The 15,711-nt window shown below is 35.7% G+C and overlaps 1 protein-coding gene across 7 annotated transcripts in view; it reads right to left on the reverse strand.

Moving 5' to 3' along the window:
• RPS6KC1 (ribosomal protein S6 kinase C1) overlaps positions 1-15,711 on the reverse strand; it is a 429,258-nt gene that overhangs the window by 385,561 nt on the left and 27,986 nt on the right. For 5 of the 7 annotated variants that reach the window (XM_081120807.1, XM_081120810.1, XM_081120808.1 and 2 more), the window contains 2 exons: positions 14,984-15,077; positions 2,437-2,799 (listed from right to left, as the gene is read on the reverse strand). In XM_081120807.1, the coding sequence (XP_080976933.1) occupies positions 2,437-2,799; positions 14,984-15,077 (457 nt within the window). The remainder of the gene's footprint in view (positions 1-2,436; positions 2,800-14,983; positions 15,078-15,711) is intronic. The other 2 variants (XM_081120812.1, XM_081120809.1) reach the window with 1 other exon arrangement.

Consider the following 15,711-nt stretch of genomic DNA (forward strand, 5'->3'; position numbering starts at 1 on the left):
GTAGACCTTAAAAGTTCTCATCACAAGAAAAAAAATGTATAACTATGTGAGGTGATGGGTGTTAACTAAACTTACTGTGGTAATGATTTCACAATAGGTATATATATCAAATCATTATGTTGTATATCTTTAATTCAATATTATGTCAATTATGTGAATTAAACTGGGGGAAAAGCTTTTTTAAATAATGTCCATGTGTCCATTAGGAGACTGATACTTTTAAATATAATCCATGGAGCTCTGGCAAGTGGCGCAGCTGGCTGCAGCATCGTCTCGTACACCAAAAGGCTGCTAGCTCGATTCCTGTTCAGGGCACATACCTAATGTTAAGGGTTCGATCCCAGGTCGGGACGAGTACCGGAGGCAACCAATCGATGTTTCTCTCTCCAATAGATGTTTCTCTCTCTCTCACTCGCTCTCTCCCTTCGTCTCTCTCTAAAATCAATAAAAATATATCCTTGGGTGAGGGTTAAAAATAATTTTTTAAACATATATAACCCATGGACCAGAAGCACTGCCCTGATATTACATTTGACACATAACCATGAGGACTGAAACAGAGTTTACTTTACATACTGGTTAAAAATTAGCATTCTGTGAGAACAAAAACTGATCACATTATGAAAAAACAATAAAAGGCTGCAAGCAGTTAGTTTATTACAACTTTTTGGATCTGATGGCACATTAACAACAAAAAACAATCCAGTGCAAAAATGGATTCAGAAAGACAGGCATACTTTAAATAGGAAAAATATGTTTAAATGATAACATTCCTTAAGACAGAGATCTAGTAGGTCTGGTATCAAGTTCTAGTGGAAAAATAATTCACCATCATAATCACAAAGTAACTAAATGATATATTTTTTATTTGCTGACATGCATTCATAATTCTCATTTTGAAGCAAAGATTTTTATTTTTCTGGTGCCATCAAGTGGTAACATTATGAAGTGTTCTAGGGTTAAATGCAAATAGCTTTTAGACAAAAGAATCCCACTGATGTGTTTTATCCATGTCAATTAAACACTAGTGATGTTTTAGCACAAAAATTATCTAAAAAGAAAAGGGAACAATATCAGAGCCAATTGTTTGCAACTCATCCCTATTTTAAACTCCCACCAAAATAAGAGTTAAGACAAAGAAGAAAAATGAGTAGATCTTTAATACCAGAATGCTCCACTAACAAACAAAAAATTCCAATAGACTGTGAAACTATTTGAAAAAACAAGTTTGTATCAAAATGAAATACATTATCAGTCCAACCAAAGAAAAATGCTCCTTCCTGAAACTCCATTAATATGGCTGTAAAATAATTATTTTTAAGGCAAAATCCCACAAGGACAAAGAGATTGAGAGAAAATATAGCAGCAACAACATTTTAGAAGCCAGAAAGTAGATGGATGAGTGGTTACAGACTTAGGGAAACTCCAGAAAGCTGCCTGACTTACATGGCACTAAGTCTCTCCCACAGTTCAGGAACCGGTGGCACGAGGTAGCTGTGCAAATGAGAGGGAAGGATTAAAAACAAGAAACTTAGTCAAAATTAGCTAAAAAGCAGTTAGGATGCCACTTCACACACTTCTTCACTCCACACAGCCCGGTAGTCACCTTTACACCACGTTGGAAGAATGAACGTTTATACTCTAGGAAGAATACGACTCCATTTCTAGACTACAAGCGTAATGAGGGTGGGAATAAAGTGTTAGTAATACAGGAGGCTGCGGTAATCTGAACAGTACTAACAAGTCAAAGACCACCAAAAACACAACGGAAATGATAATTTGCTGGAAAGAAAACCACTATAAGAAGGTCTGATGGACCTTGGATTAGTGTCCAGGAAGTCACGTAACTGACTGCAGCACGCTTCACTCTGCTGCTGAAAGGAAAAGGCAAATAAACAAAAACTGGTGCTTAATGAAAAGGTGAGTTCCACGTAGCATTCAGCAACATTCAACTCCACGTGCCCCATGTCACTCCCATTCATTAGCTGAGAATTTACTGCAGCTAACGAAGAACAAAATAGCAGGTAAATCCGAGAACCTTTTACACTCTTAGTTTAAAAGCCCATCTCATCTCCACTCTTCAGGCCACTGAGAGGTAATGCACTAAACAATCTCTGTGAACACTCCTCAGAGAGGTGAAGGCGGCAGAATATTGGCCATGTCAGGAAAAAAACACCCCAAAAAACCCACATTATTATTTATCATAGAGACTTGATTTTTTAATCCTATTTTGTTGTTTGATCAGAGTGGAGAGTTAAGTACATCTGATACTGCATGTAACCAGAAGTACGTATCCATATTTAGGTCATTTAATCTCTAGTAACTTCTCATTTTCAGTCCTGCTTTTACAGAGGATTATATGTAAGATACAGTTATATGTATACACCTTTTTCCCAGACATCAACATAAGAAACATTAATACAGATAAAACTGTACCTTGAACACCTTCTAGGAGTAAATCAACTCCCTTCCTATAAAAATCAGAAGCAGCTTCATAGTCGTCTTCTTCTTCCTTTTTCAGAGCCAGCTTTATTAATTCTCCAGCCTTCTCCAAATAACTTCTCTTGCCAAGCTTGGATTTTAAACTGCCAGGGAAGATGCTACGAATTTCCCGCTCCTCTTCTGTTTTGTTCTGCTCGCTGTCATAAGCAAAAGCCCCTAGTGCCGAAGAATCCGAAGAAAGATTGAGACCAAAAGTTCTGATGGGAGAATTTTGATTGGAAGCCATTCCATCATCTAACTCAGCAAGAGAATCCACATCAACAGTAAGGGATATAAGGTCACTGTCACTGGAGACGCCTGGAATACGATCACAACAGTAAACATATTAAATTGAAAATCAGCCGAAGGAATACAAATCATGCCGACTATTCATTTTTTCACACGATCCAAGTCACGTAGGAAGGCTGTAATTTACTGATGAAGCTGGTATCTAGGAATTTGTTTCAGCTGAGTTCATGCATGTTTTCAATATTTTTATTATTTTTTTTGTTTGTTTGAATCCTCAGCCAAGGATATGTTTATTGATTTTCAGAGAGAGAGAAGGGAGGGAGGGAGGGAGGGAGGGAGGGAGGGAGGGAGGGAGGGAGGGAGGGAGGGAGGGAGGGAGGAGGGAGGGAGGGAAACATCAATTGGTTGCCTCCCGTACTCGCCCAAAAGGGAATCAAACCTGCACCCTAGGTACGTGCCCTGACTGGGACTGAACCCACAACCTTCTGGTGTATGGGACACGCGACAATCAGCTGAGCCGCCCAGAGAGGGCAGTTCGTTCATTTCTGCACTGCCTCTCGAGAGCTCTAGAAGACCATCTCCTTGCCTTAAGTATCAAACTGAAACTGAAGACAAGTCTTTATCTAGCCTTGGCGTCAAAAAGAGCCTGTACCACAAGATCTTGTAGACCACTTTTAGAAAGCGGATGCCTGCACACACAGCTGCTGTGAACAATAATATTATGACAAAGGAAAAAGAGTAAGAGCTTTAGAGTAAGTAAAAAAGAAGTTTTTGAAACCCAGATCTTAACACTTATTGTGACCAACAGCAAGTTACTTAACAGTATTAGTTAATGCATATGAAGCATAACAGACTATCATCAAATTATAACTATTATAGCAATTATATAATAATTATTTAACTACTAGACTATATACATAGGTGTGCTTTTAGGTCACCATTGATATCTGGAAAATGTATGCCATTTACTGTGGATTTTTAGAATTGAATTTTTAGGAATTTCTGTTTCAGGCTTTTCCACAGCTTTTGGAGAGAGTTTTGCTCTATATTCGTATCTGAGTTTTCTGACAGAAAATGAAAAATAAGTGCTGTTAAAAGTTTTAGCAATGAAAATTATTTCTTCCATTTCATATAACTGACTTCATAGTAAATGAACATGATCTACAATAATGGCTATTAAATTTTTTGGTCTCAAAAACCTCCCTTTACATTCTTAAAAACGATTGATGACCTCAAAGAGATTGTTTATGTGGATTTTATCTGTATATATTTACCAATCTTGATATTTAAAAAACAGACTGAAATTTTTATATGAAACATTAAAGCCCATTATATGTTAACACAATTTTTGTTTTAAAAAAACTGTATTTTCCAAAACAAAGAATATTTAGTCAGAGAAGTGGCACTGTTTTACATTTCTGCAAATCCTGTTAACAGAAGATAGCTAGATTCTCATATCTGTTCTGCACTCAATCTGTTATCAGATGTTCTGGTTGAAAGATTTGAATAAAATGTCACACAGATAGGTAATTGAAAATGGGGTAAATATTTTAGAAACCTTTTAAAATAATTTTGGACACTGTCTTTTAATACTACACCAAAACTTGACAAATGGTTGCTTCTTAAAGCTTAGTTGCCATGTAAAACATAAATTCCTATCATTGACATTTCTGTTTCTGTTACACTCAAATCCATTGGTCTGTCTTACATACTGAATCGACCTTTTCATCCATCCTGAGTTTGTAACATCAGACATTGGTCATTTTGAAAATACTGGTTTCCAGAGTTATACAGATCTTCCAAATGGGGACAAGTTTCATATTACAATATCACCCCAAAACCACATTTGTTATTATCACCAACAATTTCACCAGAAAATTCTATAAGTATTGGGAAACTGTCAAGTTGAAAGTGGAAGACACAAGTTCTCCAAAATTCTAATTCGGGGTTGCAAACTTAAATTTTATCAGTGGCAACAAATACCGTCAGTTGTTTTCCTTCAAGTGTCAGCTTGCTTTGCTCACTTTCTAAAAAATATGTGTCAAATGCCCAAGTCTGAATAATGATAGTTTGTTTGTCAATCATCGTTTCAAGCAAATATGGTGTTCCAGGAAAAAAGCAGCTAGTTTCTGGCTCAAGCTACTGCTCAAGAACTTTTCCTCAACACAACCATGACAGTTCAGTATGCAGAAGTGCTCTATGTAAACTTCCATTTCATCACACAGAATGGCAAAAAGGCATGTACTCAAAGACTGAGATTTAATATGATTAAGTTCTTACTGCTTCTTCAAGGACACAGCACTGGCATTTCTACAAGTGTGTGCAATGCTTACTGTTACAGGCTGGTGTCACTCTCAATTCACACTCAACACACTAGTTTTACCCGCCACAGTTTCCGTGTCATCAGGCAAATATCAACACAGGGCAAAAAGCAAATAGTTTTCTAGATTATTAACAAAACATTTCTGCCTTGGGGACCCCCTAAAAAGATCTCAGGAATTCCCAGGGGTCTGAAAACCATACTTTGAGAGCTACTGATCCATATCATTAAAAAGATTGGCAATAGGGTTATGTAAAAGTCAGGTTTGGAAACAGCTATGAGATCCGCATCATTGATTGCCAAGTTTCTCAGAAAAGTAAATACATTAAGAAGGAAATTATTTCCTCAGTGAATCAAAATTAAAGGTGGATTAGACTCTATAATTCTAGATGATCAGGGATCAACTAACTTTTTTGACAGCCAACTGTGAATATTTTAGGCTTTGTGGGCCATCTTCCACGACTAATCAACACTGCTATTATAGCACAAAAGCAGCCACAGACAACACATGAATAAATAAGCATGGTTGTGTTCCAATAAAACTTTATTTATGGATGTTAAAATATGAATTCCATATAATTTTCACATGCCATAAAATAAAATTCTTTTGAAGTTTGTCAACTATTTAAAATATAAAAACCATTCTTAGCTTTGAGGTCATATAAAAACAGGTGGCAGGCCAGATTTGGCCCACAGGCTATAATTTATCAACCCCTGTTATAGACTCAAGTTGTTTATTGCACATCAAATAAAGTAAGTTAGGGTAAAAACATGTTACTGGCAGCTAAACTCAAATTTCAAATCAGTTTTAGATACAACTTTGGCACCTGTCAATATATTCTGTTTTCAAGGTTTTTCTTTCAAATCCTCAGAATGTCCATAAAGAACTAATTTTGAGGTACAAACTTCCAGTTATAAAATAAATAAGTCAAGGGGATGTAATGTACATCATGGTGACTATACATAATACTGCATTGCATATTTGAAAGTTGCTAAGAGTAGATCTTAAAAGTTCTCAGCACAAGAAAAAAATCTATAACAATGTATGGTGAGAGACATTAACTAGGCTTACTGTGGTGATCATTACGCAATACAGTTGACCCTTGAACAACAGCAGCTCCCATCTCCATGCAGTTGAAAATACACATGTAACTTCTGACTCCCCAAAAAGTTAACTACAGTCCCTCAGTATCCACAGGGGGTTGGTTCCAGGGTCCCTTGCAGGTAGCAAAGTCCACAGATGCTCAAGTGCCTTATATAAAATGGCACAGAACATGCATACAGTCATCCCTCTGCATCCTCAAGTTCCCAACCGTGGATCAAAAACACTGTTTTCAATCCACAGTTGGTTGGACCCACAGATACAAAACCTGGGGAATATGAAGGGCCAACTGTACATTTATTAAAATAAATCTGCATATAGTGGACCTGTGCAGTTCAGACCTGTGTTGTTCAGGGCCAACTGGGTGTACAAATATTTATTCCATCATTATGTTGTACACCTGAAACTAATTAATGCTGTTATGTCAGTTATAACTCAATAAAATAGATATAGATAAATAGATGAGAGATAGAAATAGAGATGATAGAGATAAGAGAGACAGGGAGATAGAGAGATGATAGAGATAGAGACAGAGATATAAACAGACAGAATTAAGTTCATTCTGTAAAAGCAACAAATTTCATTAAATGCATAATCTGCGATGAAATTCATTGGACCTAGTGGAAATCTCTTTTCTCTGACATTTCAACTGTACAGATAGTACTTCAAAATCAAAATCTTTCCCAGCAATCTACAAAATTATCTACTGTTCTGGAAAATATACATAAACTTTATGAGATTTTTAAAATAATTTTTAAATATTTTATGTATTTCAATGAAAATTTATTTCCTTAAATGGTGTCATTATATAACCTAGTCCACTGAAGGTAATAAACAAATAGACCAACTTCAAAATTTTTTTCTGGTTCATACAGCTAATCACAAGAAAGGAAATGCTGTCAGAGATCTTTTGTTGGCTCTCCCGGGTCTTGTCACTATAACCTTCACACCATCTATCACATGGTACTGTCTTATGCTTTGCCTGATTTTTCTTTCTAACTAGAACAATAACACCAAAGGGCAAGAGAGTAAAGTTATGTACACTCGGTTTTTTGGCTTTTGACCACAAAAATCTACTGTCATAGTCATATTTCCTCTTACCTTTCCAACCTTATTTTATTAGCAAAGGAAACCGGGGTTAAATGAAATTAGATCAGAAAAGTAAGACCATCAAAATACCTAGGGAGAAAGTCAGATAGCAAAATGAAGTAAGAAATAAATATTCTATACAAATTGTTTTAATTTCTATCTAATTCTAAATGAAGAATCTTTCAAAGTAAGCAAGCAAATAAAAACTAGCAGGTTAGGAAGAGGAATGTCTTTAGCCTAATTGGGAGAAGCAAAGAGAAACAAATAAGACTGCTTCTGGTTTAACCTTGTTGGAGGACAGTTTGGCAATGCATATCAGATGCAAGAAAAGGCGAGTATCCTTGACCAAGCAATTCAGCAATTTATATAAAAGCAATCAGGTATGAAAAAAATCTATATATGACTATCTACCACAAAAATTAGTGAAAATTTTGCAGTAACAAATTTCTAACAATAGGAGATGGTGGTTCATCCCAATGACAAAATATTATACAGCTATTAAAAAGTATGTTATAGAAGCATGTTTAATGCTACATAGTATTCATGTTCTATTATGCAAAAATGACAAACTGCAAAGCAGTATGCAAATACATACTATAATTCTAATTTAAAAACACAAACACAGGTACACTAAACACTAGAAGTAATTTTCTCTGTCTGGTGGGATTACAGGTGATGCTAATCAGATTCCTTGAATGTGTATGGCAAGCCCTTGAGACTCTGAACATGAAGAATATCAAAGGAGATGCAGCGAGGACTAAATTTGGGAATTTGAGAATTAGGATGTTATACAGCCATTGTTTAATGACATGCTGGCCTGTATGAATTATTCAGCAGCCGGTGCCCAGGAATTCCTAACTTAAGAGAGAGGACAGAAATGATATAAAGACAGATCTGTTTAAAGCAAACTAACCCTGACCCTTACCTGCCTACCCTCTTACTTTAATTCTCCTCCCACGATGCACCCTTCCACAACTAAAAAGCCTAACCCTCTCACATCTTTTCGACCATACACTGCAGTGAATCACCTTTTCCAGTATTCTCTGATACTTTTCTATATTTAAGCAATTTCTAAACTCCCTTCTTCTCAATGAAGTATTCCCCAAACAGCTCACGAAGAGAGCACTCCCTTTCACTACCACAGCAATAAATCATATATATATATGTGTGCGTGTGTGTGTGCACATATGTACATATATTCAGTACCTAGTTTATTCCTCTTATATCCTTGATGTACCTACTTCACACAGAGCTTGCTCAAGTCCTGGAAATCAGAGTCCTGTCATTCAACCTATTTTATACAAATCTAAATATCCCATGAAGTGGAGACTAGCTCCTATAACCCAGGAAGAAAGTTAACAAGTAAGATACAGGGAGCAGCAAAACAAGAAGTTCTCAGTTAAAGTGAGTAGGAAGAAAACTGTGGATAAGGCAGAGCAACAACTGACAATACAGAGACTATTTGTCAAAAGTTAAACCAACCTGAAGGCAATCCACGCTTAAAGGGGCCCTCTAGGCCATCATCAGAGTAAAAGGCGCATCCTCCACCCAACGCCGTCACGTCAAAAACCGAAGCCTTTTCTGGAAGGGATGAGGGCAGGGGGTGGGATGGGGAGTCAAAGGTTCTATGAAAGCGTTCTGCCTCCAGATTCATCTCACAGACATTCAAGTCTCAGGGCTATTAGAGGGCCCCAGGTGACTGGTTAAAAAGCAGCTACAGATATGAGGCGTTTATTTAACATCCTAGTCTACCTACCTACCCTCACCTTCTGTGCTTTGAACTGCTCAGAGTAGGGCAGTATAGTGCAATCTGTCTAGGACACCATCTCTGAAGGACAAGCACCAGGGGAAAAGGTTGAGTTGCCACAGAATAAATCTTTATACTGTAATATCAGAAATCTGTATTTGAAGACCATCTGCAAAAAGATGTCAGTTTTCTTTAGAACAACAGGTGGTCTCTCATGGTCGACTATATATAAAATACATGGCCTCATTATTATCAGCTGATAGCTCTCACCGAGCCCTGAGGTTCATATACTGCCAGTCAACGAAAGGGAATCTCTCCTTTTCCTAGGAGCACACACAAAGCCAGATACCTAGCCAGCGGAACAAAGGTCACCCTGAGCTGGAAGAAATACGTACCAGTCTCCATTAAGCAACAAGCCCTTATAAATATGATTTTAAGTGAATACCTAAGTCTAAAACTAATTAAGATTCTGATGCTAGTTAAGATTCCTGTACTTAAAAAAAAAAAAGATTCCTGTACTTGATTACCAACTCATCATTTAATAATCGCTACTGCTACTAAAATAACCATTCCTTTGATGTTTCACATTTTTATAATGTCCTTGGAACATGTCTATGCTTCACCCTTGAAATTTTATGAAGAGAGCATCAGAATATCTGCTGTATATTTGGTGAAAAACAGAATGAGCTCAGAAAACAACATATTCATCACAATTACAACCCTAATACTGTTATCTTATCATGAACAACAAAGATCTATGAGTTGGCTTCCCTTTCTACCTAATGAACTTTCACGCTGCTCCTTCCATAATCTTCTCTGCAAATCACACCTATTTGTTACCAGCACACAAGCAGCTCACACTGAGCTTTCTGTACCAAATACGCATTCTCACTGTCCTCCTCTCCATAAAATTAAACCTCTTCAGTTCACAAAATATAGTCCTGTGACTGCTATTCAATACCTGGAGTGCCCTGACTGCCATAGGCACATGGCTTACCTTCTCTGAAATTCCAATTTTAATTGTAAACTAAGAGATCTAACTCTAAAACCCATTCCAACATATAACTTTATTTGCCTCACCCAATCCCCAAAGTTCTAGTTCAACATTATCCTCAACAGCCCCAGGGTTTTAAGAGTCAATATTTATAATTTATATCATTTGTTTTACATACACACATACAATGACCCACTCTCATTTGTGTTTATCTTGAGAATAATGACCTATTCTTTTTTTCCTATTTTAAGGTCCCCTACCAAAGACAATTCAACTAATAAAAAACACTGAATAAAATTTAAGAGAAAAAGGAAATTCAAACTGAAGAAGCTTATTCTAATATAATAGAGAGCCCAGACTAATCCCAGTAACAAGATTTGGAGTTCTCATGGTGCCACCTAGTGGACATTTGCTATAAATTCCTCTTAAATTTAAATTACTTTTAATTAGACTTTCTATACTTGTCATCTTACACTACATGTAGTGTATAAATTTTAAATTTGCCTTAAAATATATTTAGGTTATTAAATAGCCAATAAACTGAAGAATAATACTTTTTTAAATGATCTTGTCTCAAAGCATCAACTTTAAATCAACTAAATGAAAATAATACAAATAATAAAAAGTAAAAGAAAATATAATAGTTATTTTAAAACAGAAGAATTTTTTCTAACTTATATAACTATATCCCTTTCCAATTAGTCCCCCTAAAATAATATAATGTTGATTACATTTAATTTCTTAAATATAATCAGCATTATTCTATTTAACACATATTAATTACAATCTTCATGTTTATCTACATAATGCAAAAAAGTATTACCCTACCATGAAATAAACACACAAATCTTGGGCTGAGAGTTATTGTACGAGTTCCCTTACAGAGACCAGCAATAGATGCCATTCTCTTCAAAATGTACATCTCATTTACTCTAAAATGGCTAACTCAAGACAGCATAATAAATCACTTCTGAGTCTACAATTGTTAGAATAAGCACTTATGAGCTCCTAATCTAAAATTTACAGGCAAAAAAAAAAAAAAAAAAAAGAGGTAGATTTAACTACTCCAGGAGACATTTAAGAATAGTCACTCTTAAGATCTGCTACATATTAGATGTTGATCTCTCAATTTGTATTTGTGGTTATGATTAACTAATTATTTTCTCTTATTTACTGCATACACCTGGAAAATGTCCCTCCCAAAACTGCAAAGGAAGTAAAGTAATGTATGAGGAAGAGGAAATGACACAGGTTACCAGATGAGACTATACCAACATCAAAGGCGCCAATATCAAGGCCAGGATGGCAGTAAAGCAACCTACATCCTTCCAACAGGCCAACAGATGAGAGAAACATGTCAAGGAGCTCAATTCCCATGCATCATTTTGGCCAGGTTTCCACAAATGTCAGTAACTCTATAGCTAAGTTTAATGCAACAAATGATGGAAGTTTAAAAAGGAAATAAGATGTTAACAATCAATTAAACCTTTCATCTTTGAGAAAATATATAGTTTAATTTCCCTGAACAAAGATCAAGAGTAACCAGCATTTCATTTTTAAAACATAAAACAGTATTAACTTTTTATCTAAAAACCTACTGAAGAACTTTATAATTTTCAATTTCATATTAGATCAAATATATTTACCAGTTAATTACCAAATTATTGGTTTTATGAAACCTTAAAGGGGTTTCCTCTATCCCACGGTACTATACAATAATGACAATTTTTTTAAGCCGCTAATCCAGCACTTTATGTTTTCCTCAGAAAACTTTCTTTCAAGGTAACTTAAAACTTGTTGATTGCATTTTTATGGTACTAATAAAAATAATGATCACTTAGCCTCCACATCTGTTCTCTGAGAGGTGATAGACTTGCCATGTCATTCTAACTCCACCTGAAGGACCTTGAAACAGCAGACTATATATTAAGATTTGCCCTTCTGGCTCATTCCACCAGCAAACTAAATCATAAGTATAAAAAATGACTCTACCTTCAAAACACCATTTAAAATACTGCACTCAGAGGAGTTGTTATGGAGTGAATCACCTCCTCACATTTTGGCTCTAAATCCAACCCACAAGCACTTGCCAACCACAATCCCTCTACAACCCTCCATTTCACTGCAGACCTGTGGGGCTTGGCCGGCTGCCCGCTTTCCTGCTCTTCCCTCTCTGTTTGTCTCTAGGGTTTGCAGACCTTTGGTAGGAAAGTAAATCTTACAGTTGCCCAGTGTGCCTGACAATTTCATGATATTTAAAAGTCATTTCCCCTCTTGCCCTGGCCAGGCAGCCCAGTTGGTTATAGCGTTGTCCTGATATACCAAGGTTGAGGGTTTGATCCCAGCCAGGGTATATAAAAGAATCAACCAATGAATGCATAAATAACAGAACAACAAATCTCTTTCTCTCTCCTTCCTCTCTCTCTAAAGAAAAAAATCAATAAGAATAAAAACACTTTTTTTAAAAGTCATTTCCCCTCTCAAATAGCAATGAATTTGCAAGCTGTCTGACACTCTGATTTGTATTTGTCAACAAGGTGTCTTTGAGCAGGATTAATTAGCCAGGATAGAGGCTTTTAAAGAAAGGGGGTAAAAACATAAGTATGAACAGCATTTCCAGGTCCATGTTTTTCATTCTTAATGGATTACAGTGTATTTTTTAATGGTACTACAGTTGGAAAACTAAACTAAGCCTTGAAAGGATATAATGTCACTATTACTTTTAGGTATCATAAGTCTTTTCCTGAGTTGTTAACACAAATGTTACCCCTAATTTACTTTTTCTCTCATAAAAGTAAATTCCTGAAAGAGAAATCCTTCCAAAGAAAAGCCATTTTTTTGAAACTTCGCGGTTAAACTCTTAAACAACTGCTTTAGATAGGGTGGCCCACAATGCCCAGTTTGTCCAGCAGCCCTGGTTTATGCCTGTTGACTTATTGTACTTATTAATAGCATCCTCTTAATTGTGAGAAGTCTCCCAGACTAGACAATAAATTACTAACTCACCTCAGCTTTAAGTTATATCTCTTTTAACATGAATACAGCCACCTTTTTTACCCAGAAAAGCTTTGCATCTTTTAGAATAGCATCTCAAGAAAAGTCATTCCTAATAATAATGCTCCTCCCTTTCCCTCCTAGACTAAAGCAAGGGACACAAGACCTCTGCATTGCTCCCATCCCTGATTACTTTACACTAAAACAGGCTCCTGAAACACCCTTCTCTCACCATGGCTGACTCCCACCTAGCAACAAAGGCTTATTATGACTGTCAAAAGAACATAACCATTTCCAGATCAAACAACCTTTGATTCCTGTATCAAAAAACAAAGAGAGCCCAGCCGGGCATGGCTCAGCAGTTGAGCGCCGACCTAGGATCCAGGCGATTGGGGTTCGATTCCCGGTCAGGGCACATGCCCAGTTGTGGGCTCTATCAATGACTCTCTCATCATTGATGTTTCTTGTCTCTCTTCTTCTCCTTTCCTCTCTCTCTAAATCAATAAAGATATATTTTAAAAAAAAAAAAAAACAGAGAGAAAAGCTTTTCTGTCATTTCTAAGAGCTGTACTCCTCATTAAATACTCTCCTACAAATATTTCTAACTGTCCTACTTGTCCTCTACTAGACATCATCAGGTCAGCACATTTTACAGGCAGAAAACACACTCTCCTCCTTTCTCAGGAGGAAGGTATCTCATCTCTAAGGCAACAGCCAGAAAAGGTTATCCCAGAGAAGTTACCTTCCAAGGAAACTAGTTCTAGAAAGAGAATCACATTTGGAACTGAAGCAGGGACTAGATTTTTCAAAGCCCAACAAGGATCTCAGATGAAAACAGGTCATGGAGAATAGATATATTTTCCCCAAAAACATGATGAATTATAAAGTAAAATTATTATCAACAATGCTTTTCTATGACCTTAGCCGATTCACGATGGAGTCAAAGATATTGAGGTCTCAATGGAGGCCCTGGGCCTGAGGTCCCCACACATTACACAGAACACTTTGCTTTTAAGTCAACAGGAGTCACCATGAAAAACAAGAAAATTTAATTACTTCTCAATACAGTAGAACCAAAAGAAAAATGTCTTTAAGTGCATCATCCCATACAATGGATGGGAACTTGTTGCTCCTCCAAATCAAGATGGGACTCTATTGCAATAGGTCTATCTCAATGTCTGTCAATATATGACATCAGTACATATCCCCCACAAAAGCATCACTGCAATGAAATGGCTACTTCCCAAGTTAATTTCATAAAGCACCCTCCTCTACTATAAACTCTTACTTATGAAAGAGATTAAAAAATATTATCTAGTCTATGATTTTACCTTTATATAAACCAGACCTAAGTGAAATCAAACAAATCTAATTACCTATTTTTAAAGATTCTCCCCATCCCTGTCCCCAAATCTTTTTTAAATTTCAAAATCTTCCCTGAAAGAAAACTAGCTAAAGAAATCTAAAAATCCAAAAATGTATGTATTTTAAATCTTCATAAAATTGAAGGATGGCTTTATAAAGGAATAAAACAAGAGATTCAGCATTTTTGAATTAAAGTGATTTAAAGTACAAAAATTACTTTGGCTTACACTCATGTTATTATAAAACATATCAAAAACACTAAAACTGCCTTAGATTTTTTTTTCCTGGGTACATGACTAAACTTTTAATGCCAGTCTTGAAATTAATTGTCTAAAAATCAGATGCTACTAAATAAACTTAAGCAAGGCATTCGTATTGTAGAGAAGACAAACTCTGAACACTCACTATACCACATTTCATCAAATCTAAGATGCCATTAACTGTAGAAAGAATCATTATCTTATATATCACTAAGAAAAAAAAGGCTGTCAACTAAATGCAAGGTATCATCAACCCAGTACCATGCACCCAATACCAAATATTCTTAAATTCCTATGTCCACTTACTTTTTGCAATGTAAATATGATTTATCATCTTCTGCAATCAAAACCACTGAAATGAAAAAAATATAAAATCTCTTACCTTCCGTACTACACTCAGGAAAGCTTTCAGTGAGGGAATCCGAAAAAACTTCAACAGGGCCAATCAATTCAGAACCATCATGAATTATTCCACCCTAAAAAGATCAGGGTAATAGTGTTTCATTATCAATAACAGCATTTTAAAAAAATCAGTAAAAATGAACTATAGAAATCTCAACTGGGTATATATAAGGATCACAAAAACTACTTATCTATTAAACTAGATTACAATTGCTTTTTAAAAATCAATAGAAATATCAATATTGGTTCATCAATTTTAACAAATATAACACACCAATGCAGTATGTTAACCATAGAGAAACTCTGTGAGGGAGAAGGGGGATATATGGGAAGACTCCATACTTTCTTTACAATTTGTCTATAAACATAAATTGCTCTAAAAAATAGTCTGTTATTTAAAAATTCAACAGAAATATTATGTTTATAATAATATGTGGCTTTTTATAAAAGCATATTTTCAAAAATCTCTCAAAAGTACTCATTTAAAAATGCAGAAAAAGAAAACACCCTCCAGCTAAAGAATATTGTTCAGCATCCTTAGTGACTCGTCATTCCAATTAGTGATAAATGATCAACTCCATTAGGAAGTCATTTAATTTTGTCAAATTAAAAACTACAATATATCACACAGGACCTCAGGATATTCCAGAAGTGACTTAAATTTGAAAACCACTTAAATACAAGTAAAACTAAATAAAAATATTTTTA

The sequence above is a fragment of the Miniopterus schreibersii genome (genome assembly GCF_964146895.1).
Source record: "Miniopterus schreibersii genome assembly, chromosome: 19".
Lineage (NCBI taxonomy): Eukaryota > Metazoa > Chordata > Mammalia > Chiroptera > Miniopteridae > Miniopterus > Miniopterus schreibersii.